The 14846-nt window shown below is 36.6% G+C and overlaps 1 protein-coding gene across 3 annotated transcripts in view; it reads right to left on the minus strand.

Annotated features, from left to right (window-relative positions):
- simj (transcriptional repressor p66-beta simjang) overlaps positions 1-14846 on the minus strand; it is a 104670-nt gene that overhangs the window by 43519 nt on the left and 46305 nt on the right. For all 3 annotated transcript variants that reach the window (XM_089093327.1, XM_089093326.1, XM_089093325.1), the window contains 2 exons: positions 7739-7818; positions 2709-3297 (listed from right to left, as the gene is read on the minus strand). In XM_089093327.1, the coding sequence (XP_088949453.1) occupies positions 2709-3297; positions 7739-7782 (633 nt within the window). In that variant the 5' untranslated portion in view covers positions 7783-7818. The remainder of the gene's footprint in view (positions 1-2708; positions 3298-7738; positions 7819-14846) is intronic.

Below are 14846 nucleotides of genomic sequence, written 5' to 3' on the forward strand. Positions count from 1 at the left end.
ATGTATTAAGTTGAAAACGAAAAGGACGTTTTCGTTCTGAGCTAGCTACTAGTTTAAATTATACTTATTCAAACTTTTTTTTTTTCGATCAAAATGTTGCAGTTATCAGTGATGGTGAGAAAATGGTAGAACTCCTCAGAACTAACCCGCAAGTTGCGGTGATCTCGTCTAGGGTTTATTGTAATGCATTAAATTATAATGAATATTTATTGGACATTAAGAAAAGCTATAATATACACTCACCTACTACAGTGTAATACTGCTACCTACACTGAATAGCTACAGTTATGAAACGATCAGCAATTCAAAAACAGCTTTTGAACTTGAGAGTCCAATATTGCAAGCACAAAATTTTACATCATTGATCCAAATAATCAGTTGTAGAATAGATAACTCGTGACGCTACAGAAACCACCTAGGCCAGCACAGCACAAAGTCGTGTCGGATTTTGACTACATTTTGGTGGTAGTCTTGAAATAATCTTTAAAGTTCCCAGAGACATGTCGCTTGAGTGGGCGTTCAGACGCTGGATTCTGTCTCAGACTCTGTACAAGTTTCCTGCTCAGAATGGTTAAAAGTTCAAGGTATTTTCAGAAATAGGAAATTCACAATCATAATTGTCACCTAAATGGGTGTCTTTAGTTCTGAAAATGTTGCTCGATAGTTCTTATTTTCAGCTTTCAACCATTCTGAGGGGGAAGCTTGGACAGAGTCTGAAACAGAATCCAGCGTGTGAACGCCCCATTGAAAGCATTCATGAATGTTTTACACAAGTCTGGAAGGCGCTCAGTTGAGTTTTGTGTAAGTTTAACCTAACAACTGGTAAAACTTTAACTCAGCATTAATTGAATTTTATAATTACTGGTTAAAGTGTTAACATCGTAAAATTTTTAAAAACTAATAACATTTTAAAAAGGTGAAGAAATGTTCCTAATGATTACCTTTAGATAATATTAATTTAACGAAGCATAGATAAGAAACTCAAACTTTAAAATAGCTATTAACGAAACCATTTAAGATGTCCTGCAGAGTTACGAAGAGACTTGACGACATTCTACGAAAATCTAAGCCTGTAAAACAAACATATCATTTAGGCAGCATAATTGACATTGGAAAGTTGATCCCAAATGCCTAGGCAAGACTGTGAATTTACCTAAACCACAAAACAGTTCACTAAATTTGCTGAAAATAAAACTAGAAAGAATCTTGATTGAAGAAAAACTTTTTATTTTCTACGATTATGGTTTTTTGACATTTACCAGTTTCTTACTTACCTCCAAGGCCGTATACATGGAGGATTACGAGGTTTGAACCCTCCAAGTTTTTATCCGACTCGTAGAACGTAACAAAATGCATATAAACAAGTTTTTGATGCGTTTTTTAAAGTTTTTCCGTACCCCCCCTCACCGCAAACAAAAAATTCTAGATACGCCCTTGCTTACCTCTATTTAAAATTTGTCCATTGTTCATGACAATATCTTTTTTATTATTTTAAAGGACGTTCGATTTTTATCGATGGTTTTTTTTCTCATTCTTATCTGCTTCTGCTTGTTTTTATTTTTTTATTTTTTTCTATTTCATAATTTTATCAATATTTGTTTTTATTTAGCGTTTATTTATAATTTTGATAAGGTTTAAAGCTGGTTTTTGCTTCTTTTGAACCAATTTCTATATTTATTTAGTTTTATTAGTCTTGTTAGATGTATACAAAGTGAAATAATATACTTGCGTCTATTACTACCTTGTGGTAGTATAGTGGATTGATGCTCTGCTTGGCGATATTAGCAGGCCAGGATTTACCAATAGACACACTAGGCCCTGACCTAGGAGCGGACAAAGCCAGGGGGCGCAACAAATTACCACTGAGTGGTTTTTTCTTAACAAAAACTGGCCTGCTGTGATTTATTGTCAAAGTGCCAGATGCACTCCGCCGCCGCACTGCCTATTCAGAGAAAAGTGATTTTAAAATAACAACGGAAGTCCGTGGCCACTTGTAAACTGTCTAATATCTCCCAAGAACTACAGCAGAATTCGGTAACACCTCTCTCTTTCATTACTTTTGGCTCATCAGTTGCGTTCTGTTTGTTGCTTCCACTATCCCCAGATTTTCGGTGATTTCCCGAAAATCTCGCAAAAACGGAGCGGCAGAAACGCTTGGGCCTAGAGGCGTCAAATTTTTAAATTCGGCCCTGGATATTAGGCCTAAGTTTGGATTTCAGCTGCTGTAAAGTTGGGCGACAAGCTTGCTAACTTTCCTTGTAAAAAGACGCGGCAACTGAAACGCCGATTTGTCGCCTTACGCAAAATCGCAATCGAGGATCTTTAACCTTATTATCCCTATCTATTACTGCTAGAATCGGGTCAAACTTTAATTTATCCATATTGAAAAAAAAAACTGATACTGAATCCATCCCAAAATCTACCTAACTCTAGCCCTGAAACAGGGTTTAGAGCCTGGATTGGCCGTTTAATTGAGATTATGTCACAACCAATTTGAAGTTTTTCCCCTAATTTTAAAACAACTCATCAGAAAGGCGAGTGCTTTGGGCACAGGATAGTTTCATTCTATCGACATGATATGTCTTATTATCAACAAAGAATACAATGGTGTTAGATATTCAGACCCCTCTTAGAGACTTGAAATATATCCTTGACCAATATACAAAAGCAAAAGAAAATAGGTTAAGTATTTCTACAAAAATACGCACCTTCGGTAATGGTAGCAGAGGCAATGGTTTTGAATCATCATCATCGCTGTCACTAGCAACACCGTTTGTATAGCCTCCGTTCAAAGCATACACTTCGTCAGGTAGTAAGGGAATGGGACTAACGTTATATTTGACCTCAGATCGAGGCCTAAGGGACCTTCGCCTTTCTGGAGAGTCCGGGTCATGAACAGGTACGCCAGATTTATGTTCAAGTTCAGTGATAATAGGTTTCCGATCAGGTTCGGGAACAACAAACTTCTGGTCTAGATCAGAATCACTTAGTTTTCTATCAAAGACCGTGGGAGCACTTTTTCGTTCAGATTCCGGTATACTGGACCTTCGCTCGGGTTTTTTTATAGTCCGATCTCCATTCATAACAAGATGCATTGGTTTATCACAGTTTTTCATCATATTCAATCCAGCTAAATGAGCAGGAAATCCAAAATTGGGTAAACGGAGGGGATCAAAAGAAGGCATGAAATATGGGATTCCCCTGGAGCTTAAGTCTTGAGGAACTTCGGGACCAGGCAGGTTGAGGTGTAAAGGAGGGCCGTACGAATTTGAAACTGGACTACGAGACAAGTGTTTCCTAAAAATGAAACGGGAAATAAATAGAGCTAATTGAAGAAAATGATTAAATATCAATCTTACACACTTTAAATTTTCCTTTAAACTATGGAGTTGTAAAATAATGCTGCTGCAATGAAAATTATTACTTACTTTAGTTAAATATGCATCAACTTCCATTTCTGAAAAGTATTCGAAAACTTCGAACAAAACAGAAGGTTTTAGCTAGGGATATGTATATGTTACCGTGAAAGACCAAAATTAGAGAATGTCGATATTGACCGGTGAATGTCCGAAATTCCTTTTTTCCCCCTTGGATTAAGTCAGCTTTGCCATTCCGCTTTGTAAGTTTTATGCTAAGTTTGATGGTGACGGGTTAGGTTTATAACCCATTTCTCATATTTATATCCTGATTTAACCTACCCTAACCTAATTTTAATTTTTACCATCAAACTTTGCATAAGACTGACAAAGCTGACTGAATCAAAGCAGAGAAAAAGGAATGGTACAGTTGCGCTTAATGGTACACAGGGCTATAGATTGTCGAAGGAATGCAGTGATGGAGACCCGTAAAGCGGGTAATTGCTATCTAAATATATCGAAGAGCGTGGTTTCTCATTGAATTTACAATATTTAAACTGTTGTTTTTGGGGTTTTAGGGGGGGAGGTACCTAGGCTAGGTTAGGTTACGTATTTAATATATGGTATGCTTTACCCCCCCCCCCCTAATGTGAAAATATATAGCCTAAATTTGCTTCTAAACTATTATATATTCATCCTATTTTTATTTACTTTTTATTAGCATTAACCAAACTTGACTTCTTTCGTGTGTACCATTAAGCGCAAGAGTACCCAAACATGTTCAACACTTCGTCTTATTGTCCGTAATGGGTAGCATTTAAAATGAAAATATGCAGAATTAACTGGTCAAAATATTTCCTGGTCTGTTTGGGTTATTATTATTATTATTTTTTATTTTTTTTGAAGAATTTCCTTGAGAGTATTCAAAGTCAGTCAACAGTTAATCAACTGCTTTGATATTGAATATAAACAAAGAAACTAAGTTTAAAAAGGCCCCATGACAAGTAAAGAGCACGTAAAAAAAGGTAAAACTATCCCATATAAGGTCTCCAGCCTAAAGCGAGCAGAAATTATAATAAATTAAGAAATGAAACTTAAGATAAATAAACAATGAAGTTAAACTTAAAATAAACATAAATTACCACAATTAAGAGTGATGTTACCCCCTCCCCCCAAATTAAAAAGGGTTATTTCCGCTTAAATGAAAACTAAACAGATTGCTTACATTGGAAGTCTTGGTTGGCCAATTGTTTTTCTACACATTTAAAAGGAACGAATTTAACACTAATAAAAAAATGACGAAAATACAGCATTTTTTAAAATAATAAAATGAATTGTCACAAAAATTTAATCGGAAAAAAATCACATTAAATAAGTATGTTGTTGCCACCATTATAGCCCCCTAAAAGGCTAGAGTGCCATTTTACTTCCATGAAAACTAGATAAACACAGTAGCTTTAACTAGAAGTATAATTTAGCCAACTGATAAATACTCGATATACCTTTGAAAGGAATGGGCTTAAAAAAGGAAAAGGAGGGAAGGAGGAATATTAGAAGCATAAAACAAAACTGATTGTTGTAAATTTACTGACATTGATGAAAGGATTTTGAAGAAGTTTGAACAGATATAAGTTTAATAAAAAAAGAAATGTTTGACAAAAAATTAATTAAAATGTTTACTGATTAACATTTTGCAACTAAGAATAATTTGTAAATAATCCGTGAATCATCATGATTCAGAATAGGTCAGTCCTGTCTATATGGTCAAAATAGGATAGGGAAGGGGGTAGAGCAGTCAATGTTCCAATCCAGCAGACTGAAAATCCCTGCATGGCTTTCACTCCAACAAGGCGGCACATATCCAAGATTTGTGAAATATGTGCTCAACGTCTTTTATGTTTTGAGGTCTGTATGACGTAATTAGACTCGAAATGTAATCCACATGCTCAAAAACCCTTGGTGGAGTTAGGGGTGGGACAAGCCCAAGGGGCACAATTTGGGTCCTTCAATCATACAGACTGAAGATCCTCAGATGACTTTGATTTCAGCATGATACAACTTGTTCATCTTTCAATTAAAATGTATTTATGAACTATCTATTTTTTTATGGGCTATCTGCATATTTGGGGTCCTTACACAGAAGATGCATCTATTTTCTCACACCTGAGGACAAATTTCCCGATCTTTCGGTTGTCTTGATGAAAATGATTATCTTGTAATTTTTATCTGGGGCGCCCAGGGCAGATTGGTTGTTCAAGAGACATCTGGTTGTCCTCCAATCGGCTTTGGCCCCTAAAAAACGTAGTACATCGCAATAGAATATGCTATCGATTAAGGCCTTTTCTGATTTTCCGTGACAATTAATTCTACACGACGATCACTGGAGAAATAAATAATTACACTGGAGACATGTCGTAATTTACTAGGTGACTAAGACCAGAGCCGTTCCTAGGGTTGGTGGCGCCCAAGGAAAAATTAATTAGAGACCCCCCCCCCTTCTCGACTCAAATATAGCAAAAAAAAACGAATCAAAGTGAAAAATCAGATTAAATGAGCAATCTCCCAGCCACGGCACCCCCAGCTAAGGCTCCCAGGGTAGATGACCCGATTGCGCCCCCCCCCTGAACGGCTCTGCCTATGTCTTTTCAACCTATTCTAAGTCACTTCGTGTACGATTTATTCCAATATTGCGCATAAGTTTCAGCCTGATAACATTATACTATTAAAAGAAAAAATAAACAAAATCCAATTAAAACTTCTTACGGTTCTAGGACGACAGAAACTGCGACAAATTGCAATTACGAAGTGTCACACTCTTTAGGAAAGTGACAAATAAAATAAGCCGTTTGTCTCTGTGGTGATGAGTTTGGCCCACCAACCAGATTCGTGGACTCCAGGGGTAAATTTCTGTGCACTTAGTATTGAGAATACCAACTTTGAATTTGATTCGTGCCTGTTTTCCAAATATTGCGACCAGGCCCATACGCTGGAACTTTTTTGAGGTCTATTGTTCAGGGTAAAAGACAAATTTTCCAAAACAGAAAACAAAAGGCCGAATGGTGCGATACATGTTAGGGAAAATTATGAAATTTTAGACGGGGCATGCCCCTGCCCCCTCCCTGTATACGTGCCCGGATGCAGCGTTTCATGGAAGTAACTTACTTTGGGCACTCTTCTGGGGGTATACAATGTTACGTACTATCTGGTTGCAACCCACTCTTTCTTGCTTCCGTTTGCTAGACCAACCATTTTGAATCGTAATTAGAAAGCATTCTCCCCCTTACAGAGGAGAGATGACAAACAATAAGACAGCTGCGGTCGTTAGACACGCGATTAAAATGTCGCGATATGGGAAAGGTAAAAAGCCGCCCCTGTTTGGGGATTCTCGGCAAGAAAGATTTACAAACATTTAAGTTGTAATTTACAATTCAGAAGTGATTTCTCTGGGGTTTTCCAGATAAGCTTTTTGAGCCTTTTGAAGCTAATAGTCAAATGACTGTTAGCCCTTTAAAAGACTGAGCAACAGAAAAAGTTAAAATAAACTTAATCTCGTTGATTTGAAAATGGAAATCTGCAGGAATAGTAGCCTACGTCTTTTCCTGTTTTAGGACCACCAAGCTTTTGCAAGTTTTGTAGATAAACTTAGAGATAGTTACACACATGGCAAACCATTTGGATGGGGAGGGGATGAAGTGGTGGATCCAGGATTTTAGGAAAGAGAGGGAGGGGGTATTGACATAAATTTCAAAGACCTTTTGCTTTTGCTCGAATGATTCGAAGGATAAAAGTTGCTAAGTTTTTCGTCTCAATTACGCTATAATTCAGTAAGATTTAATTTTTGAGTGTTACTTCTCTGTTTTGGATGCATCTACTTTGGTATTTTAAGGTGATTTACTTAACTTGACAGAAAGACATTTAATAAGTGATTGGCCGGTCATTGCATCAACTCATAATTAAACTAATAATATGTTATAAAGGGCTTATCCGGGATTTTTGTCCGGGGTGGGGGGGGGGGTACAAAAAATTAGAAAACAGACCAAAATTTGTCGTTAAGCATTTATGGTACGTTTTTTTACGGGTCGGACAAAAATTTTGGGAGGGGAGGGGGAACAATCACCGTGTCCTTTCTGGATACGGCCTTGGCTGCGATAAATAATTCTGTATTTTCTTAAATTACTTAAACTTCTGTATTAACAGTAAAACATCTGCAAAATTTTATAACACTTGTTTAGTTTCCCATTTTGATCTTAGTTCTCTGGTGGTAAAATAGCGAAACAGAGAAGAAAAACTACAAATCTCGTTGAACCAGAGAGTCGAGAGCAAACAAGAGCTAAGACTAGAGAAAAAATACAGGTAACTGAAGGGCGGTCCCAGTCACTTACTTGACAGACAAGTCGACAACAGGAGAATCATTTCTGCAATCCATCTTTTGACTCACTGGAGGCCACCCTGCAGCAAAAACCTGAGAAAAAAAAGAGATACCATGATTATGCTAAAAAGAAACTATTGACCAATACATCTGCTTAAAATCCCCCCTTTTCGGATAATCAACACAGTCCATCTGCCTAAAGCTGGCACCTACAAGTTTTTCAACATTACTCAATGAACTAGAATTTTATTCCTATCGCTAAGCTGGTCATGAAGTTGCGACTTGGTATTGCGTTCGTACCTTCTCTTTCACTTTTCTTCTTTTTTTAGCTCGGTTCAGTAAAAGATGGAAATTCAAAAAAAAATCCTGTATAAGGATCATGAAACAGGAAGAACGCTCCTCTGAAGTTGTAATTTGAATGGTATAATTTTTTAATGTTTAGGTAGTTTTTTGTTTTTTTTCTATAATCAAAATGGATTTTTTTTTCAGCTTAAATATCTAACTTGATTAGTTTGTTGTTTTTTATTTTTTAATTCGAAACATAAATTCAAGACTAATAAGTTTCTTTTTTCTAGAGTTATTTTGACAGAGTCATTATTAACAAACTATTATTTAGACACGGACCAGAAATTACACACAATAATAAAAATGATTTTTTTTTTATGTCATTACTTTAAGCTAAAATTACTTTAAGCTGTATTAAACTGAAACCGAATTGGCTTGATTTGACATTTGGTTGAGCCATTATATAAGACTACACTTATCGACTGATTTGAATAAAATGCAACACCAATTAAAGGCAATTACAATAAAAATGAATGTATAACTAAATGGAATAAAAGTACCGTAATTTCAGTAAAAGTAATACACTAAACTGGATTAAGGTAAATTTAACTTGTCTGATCAAGATACATCAGAATGTCAGTTTTTTGCATCAGCTTTATTAATTTATTGTTTTATAGTATATACCTGTCGATTACATATACTCTTAAGGGTCGGTATTCAAGGGTCAACCCAGTCCCTCTCAATATGTGTAACTTAATGCACATTCTGGTAACTTAATGCCTAAAAATGCCTTTACATAGAATTTACTCTTACAACTTATGGTCTGAGTACAGATCTGAGGGTGCGCATACTTTTTTGCATGTACTATTGACTAAGTGATTGGTGATCGCATTATGAGACTGAGATCATACACTGTTCCAGGGAGTAGCGGTGACAGCCTTCCCGTGATGCCCTTAGATCAGTGGTTCTCAAAATTATTTAGAGACCGTACCGCTTTTTACCTACAAAACATTTTAGGTACCCCTTCCCAGTTACCGGTACTAAGTAAACCATAGCAAAAATATAAATAAAATTGCCAGTCCTAGAGTTAAGGGGCTATTTTATTTTCTTGCCCAACCGCGTACCCCCTAAAAAATTGTGCGTACCCCCAAGGGGTACACGTACGACAGTTTGAGAACCACAGCCCTAGATCATACACTCATGGGCGTAGGCAGCATATTGTCTAGGGGGGGGGCAGTCGATAGTGTGATGGAGTTTTATCAACTGCTTTTTCCAAACCATCTGCTTATTTCAGCCATATCTAATGTAAATTTGAAAATCTAGGGGGGGGGCAGCTGCCCCCCTCCCTACCCCCGTGCAAACACTGTACCAGGGAGTAGCGGTGACAGCCTTCCCGTGATGACCCTAAGAGTATTAGGCACAAATAGGGGGCCCACTACTGTAAATCCTCAATCACCTTCCAGCAACTGGCTGTCCTGCCTAGCGTTTGAAGGTGAGGTAGTTTATTTTTAGAATGCACAGCCAAGATTGGATGGATCAAAGGTCGAAGTGGCTGCCAGAGTCATGGCCGAGGGGGGGGTCAACTTTGATGGCTGGCGAGTGGTGGTTGACTCTCCCCTCCCATTTGAGGGATAAGTTGCCTGCCCAGGCCGGTCTGAAGCTGGCGTGGGTGGGGGGGATCGGAATGGAGGAAAATAAAAGGCTCTTCCACGAAGGAGGAAAAATATCAGCAAGCCCTATCACGAACTAAAACGTCCGAGGGGCCCCCAATAGTTACTAATATATTGGTATAGCACCAATAGATGCTATATTTTTTGGTGTGCCCTTTGTGGCAGGAACCATAACTCAGTTTTGTGAGTCTATCCATAATGAAAATAATATACTGTACTACTAAATACAGAGTTGTGGCACAACAGTTTTTCTTTAATAAATCTACGCTTTAGAAGGTTTGGCTGCAACAATCCAGATCTCAGTAATACCGTCTCCAAAGACGCTTCGAATATCAAAACGACATCTAATCGCCACCTGACACTGAAAGGCGAATATTCACGAGCTGGCAAGCGAAGCGAGCTTGGCTTTCCATTAATATTCGTGATCTAGCCAGAATTGGAAAGCGAATCCAGGCTTCGAGAGGAGAGTGTTTCTGGTTAGTGGTTTTAGCACCAAATTCAAATTACTACCCTCAAGGCTTTAAAACAACCTACGAATTTTACCATTTTCTTTATTTTATAACCCGCAAATTCCTAACTGAATAGTATTTTTTGAAATCATACAGAATCCTAAATGAAATCAAATTACTCAAGGCAGTTTATAGATAGTAGCTCTACAAATTGGCATCTTATTGCCGTCAAACCTGGCTTGTCGCAAATGCCTCCTTTCGATTATCTTTGTTGAACCCAATCTCCATGTCACAATTGGTAAACATAAAAATTAAGAAACTTAGACTGAGATGTGTCGTATATTCATTAACGTGTGCCGAGGCAATATGAAAAATGTCCAAGTGACAATTGGGGTAACTAATTGTGGTTTTATGGTCAGTTGTTGCGGTGATCCATATTTACCATGGTTTCCTATCTGAAGGCAATTTTTTTTAAGTGCAAAATTAATTACTTCGTCCATAATATATATTTTTTTTAATATATTTTTATATTTGTACATATATGTACATAATATATATATATATATATATTTTTTAATATACAGGCCTACATAAACAAAAAGAGGACCACTTTGCCAATTCCATAACAGCAAACGAGGAAACTTTCTTTTTTCTCCGCTTATTGATTCTGCACGGAGATTTAGACAAAAGAGTTTTGTATCAACTGGGAAGACTTTCGATTTCCAAGATGGGAGGAAACATCAACAAATTAAAATGAGATAGCTTTCCACTGGAAACAGGAGGCCCCGACTCAAGAAAATCAATCGATTTAAGTAACTCCATCCCACCCTCCCCTCATATCACCTATTCTCCATAGCTCGAAATATGGAATTTAGAGACAAAGAAATTGCCTCAGTGCTTTTGACAAACAATAATGAATCCCGGAGAATATGTCTATCTTGGTAAATGCAAAAGCCTTTATGGGAGTCGACGTCATTTCGATTGAATTGGATATAATTCAAAAAAAATTAACAGTAAATTTACAGAAAACGCACAGCAAAATGTTGACTTTTAGAGTAAAACCCTAGTTTAGGTAGATCTTAGAATTGAATCAATTCCCACGCAATGAATGTCTTTTTTAACGATGTAAAATGAAGATCATCCAACTGCGTCTCATTAGCAACTGCGGTCCGTGGAAATATTTTCGTTCACCTTTCTTTCCATCAAAATTAATATATCGTACCAAATAAATAATAAGCGCCCACAAGGTCAATTCAATCTCTTGCACCTCTATGAGATGCAAAATATAAACACATGCATGTATGTGTTTATACTTTGATGAGATGTTACCTTATCAAAATTTGGCTAGTCTTGATAAAGGATAAATATGCATGTTTCTAGACACGTGGGTCCTCTAGGTAATTTCAAAGGTCCTAAAATCCCAGATGTTCTCTAAACCAGCTTTAGAACCGTACAGGCAAGGCCGTACCCAGTGGGGGAGGGGGGTTGACCTCAATACAGGGATATATGTATATATATGTGGATATATGTGGGGATATATATGTGGATATATGTTTGCCTAAGAGTTGTTTTTATTACAACCATATCGTGAATAAACTAGACAACATTGAATGAATCAAAAGGTAGTACTAGACATGAACGAGCTATTATAACTGCAACAAATCTGCCAAAACACTTTCTTCTTACCGATTTTCTAGTGGTTGCCTCTGCTGACCTTCAACCTAGTCAATATAGAAGAGAATACGGCCGGGGTGCTTGTGTATTATGCACCACTCACTCAAATGTACGCTGTGTAAAACTCGAGAACAAACCGGCTTCTTTGTTACTTTAGAAACAAATTTGGGCTATATATTTGCACATTAGAGGGGAGGGGGTAAAGTATAGCGGGTCTGCATGCACAATGTTTTAGGTAAAATTGTTCTGCATATTATGAAGTAAGAATTTTTTTCTAACTTCAAACAGTCCAAATACTTCACTCCCACCCCTCTCCCCATAATGTTCAAATATACAGTCCAAATTACACACTTCTCATTTATTCCGTTACTTGTCTTTTTCTTGTCTCACGCTAAGCTGAAAAAACTAACGAAGAAATCGGTTCGTTCTCGAGTTTTCCACAGCATAAACTTGAGTGAGTGGCGTATAATACACAAGTGCCACGACAGGAAAACCCCAGGATCAGCTTTCCCTAGTAAATATGTACTTAAAACTACTGATTGTGATCGTAATTATCATAGCTCATTTGTTTCCGGCTGACTTATAAAAAGCCTTAGGGTTCCAGGGAACCCCTTTTTATGAGAAATCTCGTGCCGAAAGAGATAGATTAACTGCGGAAGACAGGTCGAAAAATGGAGGGAGGGAGGAGAGAAGAATGAACAAGGCTTGTGAAAAAGTTCTTCGACACGAATTCCTCAAGACCGGTTCTTCAGAAATAGCCGAATTAAGACATGGATGGCTGACGAGTGTCTTATACGTTGCAGGGAGCCTGCCCTTTCCTCCCCATGAGGCGGGGAGCCTGTACATTCCTCCCCATAAGGCGAGGAGGGGAGCATTCACATTCCTTTCTGTGGGGCAGGAAGGGGGCAGATATTTAAAAATTTATTTTCGTAAATTTTATAAATGTATTTCTGTTGAATTTTAAATAACGTCGAGCCTTTTATATGCAAATTTCTTCCAAAGTCAGAGTCAAATTCCCCCCCCCCCCACACCCCTCGAAATCCCATTACCATAAAAAGATTGAGAAAGGAAAAGAAAGTAATGATAATAATGAATTCCATTTCTTTTCAAAGGAAATCAAAAATGTAATGTAAGATTTGTACTGAGTCAAGAACGAGTTTCAGTGTTACTGACTTCAGAATCCTTCAACAAGAAATTAATTTATTTTGATTATATTTCAAGATAATTTAAGAAGAGATTTCGCATATTTAGTTTTTGACACTGTTGATTGTTATAAAAACTATATCAATACCCCTTAGTACTCGAACCAATATAGAAATTCATTAGCATCTTGAAATTTCCACTATCGGCTTTATATATATATATATATATATATATATATATATATATATATATATATATATATATATATATATATATATATATATATATATATATATATATATATATATATATATATATATATATATATATATATATATATATATATATATATATATATATATATATATATATATATTATATGTGTGTGTGTGTGTGTGCGTGTGTGTGTGTATGGTACCATAAATGCAAAGTATTACTAAAGAAAACTGGCACGTTTCTCTGAACTATGCAGGCTTATTTTAGTTTTGACAAGATTTTTGAAGGAACTAAATTTAGGTTGGGAAGGGGGGGGGGGGGCAAAATGGGGTCCGTAGGGGACAGTTGCCCCCTACCCCATAACAAATTACGCCCTGAAAAAAACACCTTTGGTGTCACTTCTTAAGTAGATAATGCAAATATTGCAAACATATAAATAAAATCTATAAACGAATTCATCGAAATGATGTTACATCGATCTTTTATGTAATTATCTTAACTTTTAGTTACTATGTGCCGTGTTTTCTTCTTTACTAGGTTTTCAGCTATATCCGATGAAACCAGCATAGGTCCCATTTATAATGAACTGTATCGGTCCTTTATGCAACTCTTTTTCAATATCGTCTCAAGCGGTGGCCGGCGTTTACCCCCCCCCCACGGAAAATACCGCCCCTGCGGAAAATATCCACCCGCAGAAAATATACCCCCCCCCTAAAAAAATAAAAAAAATACCTACATGGAAAATAAGGCTTTCCAAGTTTGTGAATTTTATTTGAGTTTTATTTTTTTAATTTCCGTAGGGCGATGGAATTTTGGTACTTGTGTATTATGCGCCACTCACTCAAGTTTACGCTGTGTAAAATTCGTGAACACGCCGTGTTTTTTTTTGTTTTTTTTTTTTGTTTATTAGTTAATTTAGAAAAAAATTTGCACATTTGGGGGGGTTGGGGGTAAGCAAAGCGGGTCTGCATGCAAAATGTATTTGGTACAATTATTCTGCATATTAGATAAATAGACAAATAAGTGTATTTTAAAGCCAAATATACGGCCATGAATACAGTAAAATAACATAAATGAATATAGTGGCTGGGAGAATTTTAAATAGTTTCCAGGAGATGAAATTGTAAGAAGAAATTTTACGCTGAGTGAATTTGCAAGAATTCACATACGTAATTTCTTTATATGTCTTGCTTTCCCTTGGCCGAATTAATTTTACGCGTGGGGATGTTATGGATAATTGCCTGGGGTAAATCTTCGCCAGGATTGAATTGTTCAGAGGATATTTCTATGGGGAGGGGTATTTTTCGTGGGGGAGGGCATTTTTGGGGGGTTAAACACCCCACCCCCCAATTCACTATATTCATTTATGTTATTTTACTGTGTTCATGGCCATATATTTGGAATTAAAATACACTTATTTGTCTATCTATCTACTATCCAGAATAATTGTACCAAACACATTTTTCAGGCAGACCCGTTATGCTCCCCCCCCCCTAATGTACAAATCTATAGCGCAAATTTATTTCTAAAGTAACGAAGAAACTTTCAAAAAAAACAACAATGTGTTCTCGAATTTTACACAGTGTAAACTTAAGTGAGTGGCGTATAAAACATAAGTGCCAAAATTCCAACTCCCTACGAAAATTAAAAAAATAAAACAAAAATAAAATTCTCATATTTGAAT

The sequence above is a fragment of the Artemia sp. Qi Xiang Cuo genome, chromosome 8 (assembly GCF_049724085.1).
Source record: "Artemia sp. Qi Xiang Cuo chromosome 8, ASM4972408v1, whole genome shotgun sequence".
In the NCBI taxonomy this organism is placed as follows: Eukaryota; Metazoa; Arthropoda; class Branchiopoda; order Anostraca; family Artemiidae; genus Artemia; species Artemia sp. Qi Xiang Cuo.